This window comes from Humulus lupulus, chromosome 1, assembly GCF_963169125.1.
Source record: "Humulus lupulus chromosome 1, drHumLupu1.1, whole genome shotgun sequence".
Taxonomy (NCBI): domain Eukaryota; kingdom Viridiplantae; phylum Streptophyta; class Magnoliopsida; order Rosales; family Cannabaceae; genus Humulus; species Humulus lupulus.
The window spans coordinates 294071728-294079637 of NC_084793.1; the positions used below are offsets into that span (position 1 = coordinate 294071728).

The 7910-nt window shown below is 34.4% G+C and overlaps 1 protein-coding gene across 1 annotated transcript; it reads left to right on the forward strand.

The window, feature by feature from the left end:
• The first annotated feature begins 1573 nt into the window (after window positions 1-1573).
• LOC133810507 (uncharacterized) lies at window positions 1574-6776 on the forward strand. The gene is made up of 2 exons (XM_062246064.1): window positions 1574-1793; window positions 5561-6776. Exon 2 carries the CDS (start codon window positions 5676-5678, stop codon window positions 6318-6320), a length of 645 nt encoding a protein of 214 aa, XP_062102048.1. The 5' UTR covers window positions 1574-1793; window positions 5561-5675; the 3' UTR covers window positions 6321-6776.
• The last annotated feature ends 1134 nt before the right edge of the window (window positions 6777-7910 follow it).

Here is a 7910-nt window from a genome sequence, read left to right on the forward strand (position 1 = left end):
GGGAAGAAGGTGACACAAATGATTTATAGTGGTTCGGCCTCAACTGTGTGGTAATAACCTACTTCCACTTAGTGTTCTTATTGATGTTGAATCCTAATCCCGTGATCAAAGAACTAGAGTTCTTGAGTTTCACCAGCTTTAGGAGAATTACAACTTTTCGGTGGATAATCACACTAAGTTCTTCCTATGAGTATTCAGGTTCAAGGTTCAAAAGTCCCTTCCTTGAGCCTTCTCATTCATATTTATAGGCTTAAGGGGGTTACATGGACCAATGAGCCTTAATTATCCTTAATATTAGAGTATCAAGGCAATAAAGAGAAAATATAATAATTGTAGTTATTACGAGATTACATAAAATAAACCGAAGCATGCGACCAGACTGATCGCATCTAATCGCGAGAATTGATGAGGCAAGAAACATCTGGTCGATAAGCGAACAACTCTCCTTCATTTTGATGCTGTCACGTGCCAACCACGTGTAATAAATTCTTGCCACGTTATCAGGATTCATTTTTGGGTAAACAATTGTAATAAGTCAATATTAATATAGGCATGGTTGACAATCTTAAGTCATTCACTGGTGCTGTTCTCATAGACATTTTGTCAAGCACCTTATGAGCTTTTGAAACAAAAAATTGATCAAAATAAAAGTTGTGAAACCAAATAATTCTTCTTATAAATCTTTTACCAGACATGAACTAGAAATCAATCAATTTATAAACCACAACTTCTATTCACATAAAATTCATCTTCTTTTTATATTATCATTCCTTTGTTTTCTCATTTTTGATCAAAAAACAAGACTAGAGTCATCATTAACCTTGGCTAAGAGATGTTATTGTGCACAAACTGGACCAAAACTATTTCACAACAGAATGAGCAAACAACTAGAAATTAGGTTAAGAGAGAGACTATGACAAATCGAGATTAAACAAGATAATTCTCAAAATCTACTAGCCTTAATAATCACAATGTTGATTAAGCTCTAAAAAACGAGGAATGAATGAAGATAACTAAACTAAAGACATTGTCTTGGAAAGCTTCGGCTATGGTCTCCATTGTTGCATCTGATCGTAATCCCCAAGCTCATGGCCATGCGACAAGGATGAGGTAACAATCCTCTATTTTACAAATAGTGTTAGCCTTAGGTTCGATTCGATCAAATCCTAGAAGCTCTGTCGACTATAGAGCAATGGAGAGAATCGGGAGAAATTAGATCATGAGAGAGAAATACAAATAATGAACGACTGAATGTGTGTTTCATAAAGGAAGAAAAGAAAGAATGTTAAAACAAGAGGGGTACATTAGGTATGTCAAATGAAATTTTGGGTATTAAAGTAAGAGTTTACAATAGTGAATAAAAATGAGAAAAGTTCTCTAAAAATAGGTAATACATGTAATTTTTATTTTTATGAAATTCCAATATTTTAAACTTTTTTTATTATTATAAAACTCACAAACTCACCTACTTTTAAAAAAAGAGATATACAATTTTGGGCCAAACCCAAATTAAAGATAGATCCAGCCCAATAGTCAAATCCTAAACCTAAAGTGTGCCGCCCCTCTTCTCTTCAGATGAAAAAAAAAAAAAAAAAACTCTCACTCAATCACTGATACATTCATTCCCGAGCCCTCTCCGTTTCTTCTCTTCCTTCCATCTCTCAATTCTCCTCTCTCTCTCTCGTCGTTCTCTATCTCTCGGTTACTCCTTGTGGACAGGCGAGGCTATTGCTGCTTCACTTTTCGCTCCCTTCTCGTCGGTAGCGTGCATGACTGCATCAATCTCGGTCCCGGTAAGTATATTTGCTTTTTCTGGTTTTAGATCTTATTCTGCTTCGCATTTATTCATGTTGGTAATTTCGTTTGTTTTCCTCTGCAACTAACTGAGCATATTTATTTCATTTCCTTACTTCTAATACAAAACATGGATAATGGGTTTATGTTTGTTTGGGTTAAAAGAAAACAATTGAAAGAGGGTTGCCACCATTGGTTTTTTTTTTTTTAATGGTTTTCTGTGTAAGACCTAAATGGGTTTTTGATTAGAATTGGCAACTTAGGTCACTTGGGTCAGAGAATTTTTTATATATGTTATATCTCCTTGATCACATCTTCTATGTTCATTATTTTATATGGTAAATTTGTAACACAGATTAATGCTGATATGATTTGGGTTCTCAAAACTAATATAAATCTATTCCCTTTAAATTTCGTTAGTTCCTCTATTGTTGCTGAAGTTTATGCGATTAATATAAATGTATTTGACGTGCACCACCACTTTGAGAACTTGACTTGGCAAGTTTTTGTTGATGTGGCTTAAGTTATGGAATTACATTGTGGTGACAAGTTTCGATTGTGAACTTATGGAAAACCACATACTGCAGATTCTAGGGAAGAAAATTAGCTTTGAATATGTAAGATTTCATGTCTACTTTATATTTAGGTCGTGGTATTTTCTTGGACTTCTTTTTATTACAATGTAATAAAGAAATTTACATAATAAGGAGAGTTCCTTGCTATATTCAGCTCATTGATCCATCAAGATTGTTTTGTGTCTGAGACACTTTCAAGTGTGACTTACTGGATCAGATGCTTGACATATGTTTTAATGCTATATGGTGCAACCCAATAATACAACAGGTTAATAAAACTTTTTTTTAAAAAAAAAAAAAACTTATATGAATGAACCAATAATAATATGAATGTAATCAATGTATTAATTTTGAATGTTATTTTACTAAATATGTAGGTATTAACATTTTTTTTTGATAAAAAGAAAATATATATTGATCAACTAACAATTACAAACAAACCAGAGGAAGGGAACAACCCACCCCAGCCAAAACCAGAACTCCAATCACAGATTCTTTACAAACCTAAGCATCTGCTTTTCTCGATAAGTACACTTACTGCCTACTAAATTCAAAATTCTAGCTTTGATAGAGTACCTAATTGAATGGTCAATCTTATACACTGGTAAGCAAAAATTATCAAGCCAGGAATGGTTCCTATTCAGCCATATATGATACACAGTTGCTGCACAAGTTTCATGAAGTATCATCGAAAACCAGCCAGTCCAAGGCAAAGACAAAGACAGCCACTGGATCCAATTTCTAAATTGAACCGGCCAAGATAAACCTCTCAGCCAAACCTGGACAACAAGTAGAATTTTTCTGGAAAAGACACAATCAAAGAATAAATGAGTATGAGTCTCATCCTCTTAACTACATACTGGGCAACAAACTGAAGGAAGAGGGATATGACAGGACTGTAACCAGTCTCTGGTATTCAATTTCTGGTTCACTGCAAGCCAAAGAATGAACTGGTGTTTTGGAGCCAAAAGTCTACACCAGATAGCCTTTACATACAGCACCAACTCTCCAGGAAACACAATCGAATACAGGGTGCTCAGATGGATTTTTCCATTCCTAACCACAACATTCATCTCAGAACCAGACCAGAGATGGCTCAACTTAATGATTCTCCTCCAATACCAACTGGTATCCTGCTTTAAACGATACTCCCTTATTGAATCACCCTTTAGATAAACACCATTAACCCATTTAACCCATAACAAATTCTGCTTGGATGAGATAACCCAAAAGTACTTAGCCATAACTACTTTGTTCCAAGAAGAGCTATCCTTGAACCCCAACCCTCCAAAGCATTTAGGTCTGCTGACATGCTCCCAAGAGATCATGTGCATTTTACTTCTATTATCCTTCTCACCCCAAAGGAACTCAAACACAGACTATCAATTGCTTTCACAATTTTTTGAGGTAAAATGAAAATATTCATCCAATAGGATCGAATCCCCAACAAAACTGAATTGATTAGATGAACTCAGCCAGCATAAGATAAGTGACGATTAGACCACCCTTTCAGCCTAGCTCTCATTTTTTTAATCAGAATATCACAGTCACTAGCCCTCCATTTGGTCGGTCTCAAGGGAACTCCCAAATAACTCATGGGAAACTGCCCTTCTAACAGAAAAAATTCCTAAAGCAATTTGTCTTTCTCCCCTGCATCAAGCCCACCTATGTAAACTCTGGATTTGGTTTTATTTATAGTGAGACCCGAAGAGTTAGTAAACACAGTGAACACCTGCTGTATAAGTCTGACTGAATCCTGGTTAGCTTTGCAAAACAACAGAAGGTCATCCGCGAAACAGAGATTAATCAGCTTTAAAGACTTACATAAGGGATGAAACCTGAACTCTTTCTCCGTTGAAGTTTTTAGCAACAATCTAGTAAGGTAATCCATCACTATAACAAACAATAAAGGCGAAATAGGGCTCCTTGTTTAAGCCCTCTAGCACCTTGAAACCGCCCTTGAATACTGCCATTCAAAACCAAGGAATAAGAAGAACCTTAAGACAAACCATAATCCATCTTATAAACCTCTTTGGAAAGCACAATGCATTAAGAAGATTTTCCAAAAAATTCCAGTCAATTGAGTCATAAGCTTTGCTTATATCAATCTTCATAAGGCAACGAGGAGAAATATTTCTCCTAATATAACCTTTAAGCAAATCTTGGAGAATAAGAACATTATGAGCAAGAAGGCGATTCTTAATAAAAGTGGCTTATCAAAGCAGGAAACACATGTTTAGGTCTATTGCATAACATTTTGGAAATGCATTTATATAAGGTATTGCAACAAGCAATAGGCCTAAACTCAGAAGCATTAACTGGTTGATCAACTTTCGGAATTAGAGATAATAAAGTATTGTTCAAAGAGTGAGGAATGATAGCTGTCTCAAAAAACTCAAGAACAGCCCAAGCAATTTCCATACCAATATCCTTCCATAGAGCTTTAAAGAAGCCAGCCCCAAACCCATCTGGACCTGGACTTTTGAGAGAATGGATGCTAAACATAGCTTTTTTAACCTCCTTGACAGTAAAAGGTTTAATCAAACACAGCTGGTCCTCCCTGCTCAAAACAGATCCAAAACAGATAGCTTGATAATCAATAACCCCTGAAGTTTTACTAGCTGTACCCAGAAATTTTTTGAAGTGAACCAGAAAGTGGTCTGTAACTTTATCATAATCATCAACAATTTTTCCATCAGCAGAAACAAAAGATATAAAATTTGATATGATATAAAATTTGTTAAAAAAAATAAAGTTTATTAAATTAAAGTAGTTGTTAGATTCAGCTTCACCAAACCAATAACATGTTTAGTGAATAGATTGGTAATCAATTCTATTTTTAGAAACATGTTTTCGCACACTAAATCTGTATTCTCATTTCAGACTCACTTGTTTTGTTTTCCTGGATTTAAATGATTAATGGGGACCGGGGTCCCTGGTGTGCATTAGAGAAATGTTCTCTTGCTTGCTATTGACCTAATTTTAATGATTTTAATTTATATAATGGGTATATGTATGCAAATTTAGAGACCAGATTTTTTTTGTTTTTGTTTTTGGGAGAAGATTGTTTGTAAACCACGGTGCATGAAATTATCTTGGATATTTTCATGCTCATTATTCTTTACTTCGTAAGGCATTATTTTATATTTATAGTATTTGGTAACCTAGTAATAAATTGTATTGCCTTGTAGTGTTCTTGGCTTTTTGGGTTGAAGGTTTTGTAATTTTCACCATGAGAAGTGAGAACCTATTTTGGAGAGGTTGATTAATCATTTATTGGAAGGTGGACTTTTGTTAGACTTGAAGATGAGTTTGGTTTTAAGATTGAAGCATCATTTGCCAAATGGCTTCTGCAGAAAACCGATTATTTCCTCTGTGGTGGCATTAAATCTTGGGAAGTTAAATGGAATGTGGCAAAACTATAGTCAGCCTGCAAGAAATGACGAGGAAGAGGAAGAAGTGGAGATTGACCAGAGGAGACTCCCCACTGATTATGATCCAGCAACATTTGATCCTACACAGCATCGCAGTCCTCCTACCGATCGTGTTTTTAGGCTTGTAGATGAAATATCTGGACTTACATTGGCTGAAATTGCTGAGCTGGGTTCCATTTTGATGCGTAAAAGGGGTATGGCAGAATCACTGAGTGTGGGAGTCATTAAGGCAGGAGCTGCTGGCTTAGCGGGAATGGGGACGAAAGCACCAGCAGCTGCCAAGGAGGAGAAGAAACAAGAAAAGACTGTCTTTGAAATTAAATTAGAATCGTTTGAGGCGGCATCAAAGATCAAACTTATCAAGGAGGTCAGGAGCTTCACTGATTTGGGTCTTAAGGAAGCGAAGGAGCTAGTAGAGAAGGCACCATCAATTCTAAAGAAAGGAGTGTCAAAGGAGGAAGGAGAGCAGATAATTGAAAAGCTGAAAGCTCTTGGTGCAAAAGTTATTTTGGAGTGAACACAGAGCGCAGCTATGTATGTTGACTTTTTGATTCCAGACATACTTTTCTTATCATTGTTTGGACTGAAACAAATCTCGATTATATTTGAATTAGAAAGAGGAAAATTGGATCAAGGATGCTCAGAGGTATAGGGTTTTCGCGGTTTCTAATCTTTTCGAGAAAACATGGATGTATTTGCTGTCCTTGTGTTTTCTCTTTGTTTCTTATATAAACCTTTTCCATGGCAGCTGTGCAAGAGATGCATGTGTAACACTTTACTGCAGGATATTTGGTCATAGGCTTCTATGGAGCAAGGAAGGAGCCCAACTTTTTATTTATTATTAGCTAATTGTCCCTTCCCTTGTACAGAACCACATGCCTTGTTTTGTGGTCTACTCATTTATTTAGTCATATGATGTTCTTAGAAGTCGTTAAATTAATAAATTCAACCAATGAAAACCAATTAAATTCAATCAATTTCTTTTACCTCTGAAGTCTGAAACGTGAAATTCTCCCTTCTGTTAAATTTTGAGCAATGCAGTGTCTCAAATTATCATCTGGTTTGTGCATTTGTTCTCGGCTAATTTTTAATTCTGGCTTTATTCTTCCCCTAGTGTTGATGTTCTTACGCTTAATTGCAGCTTATATTCTACTTTCATCAAGATCTTTACGAACAAAAATTAATGCAGACTATGTTTCAGAGTTAAAATTTCGTAGATGTAGTAAGGGGACATGGTATCTAATGACCAATCAATTATATCGATTTTATATGGGGAGTGGCTGTTTTGGCCCTCAACTTTTTAGTTTCGCAAAATTCAAAAAAAGCTTATTTTAAGTAGTAAAAAATCTCTCTCCAAAATATCTTACCTAAAATGCGTTAATATTTATATACTACTCAATCGTAGTCGGTTATAAAGTAAAAACGTTGATCACTGTTAATTGAAAAACAAATTTTATACATCTATACTTTCATTAAAGAAATTATCAAATCCAAATGATTAATAAGCTATTTGTTGCCAACACCTCCTAAAATGTAGAATAAAATATTACTTATTATGATTATATGTATAAGTAATGTTTTATTTATAAAACTATTTTGACTCTTCTAATGAACATTGTTAGATATATTTATATATTTTTTTAACTTTAGTTACAATGTGCCCAATTTCAACACACACCCATTTTTCAAGTGATATGTACATATTAAAGAGTATATTATATTATATTTAAAAGGCTAATGATTAAAACACACTTAAATTGTATATACTTATTCTACATACAACAATTATAACTAATTTCAACTATATTATTAAAATTGATGTGGTCCCAACTTAAAATATCTAAAGCTGCATATACATAAAATTGTCACCACTAATATTGATGAATGGAAGATTAGATGGTTTAGATTAAATGATTTTTCCTATTATTATTATTACATTTTGTAAGTACTTATATATTTTTATTTAAATTCAATTTTTATATTATTAAAAGAAAATGTAATATGTAAATATATATAATGTTAGTGTAGTGTGTTTGTGTGGTTTATTCTCAAGGTCTCATTAACGTTACCTGTACGCCCTAAACATCCACGAGTTATTAGCGAGCTG

Bases quoted from the DNA above. Each gene is read 5' to 3' on its own strand.
- LOC133810507 (XM_062246064.1), top strand. From the start codon at position 5,676: ATGAGTTTGGTTTTAAGATTGAAGCATCATTTGCCAAATGGCTTCTGC.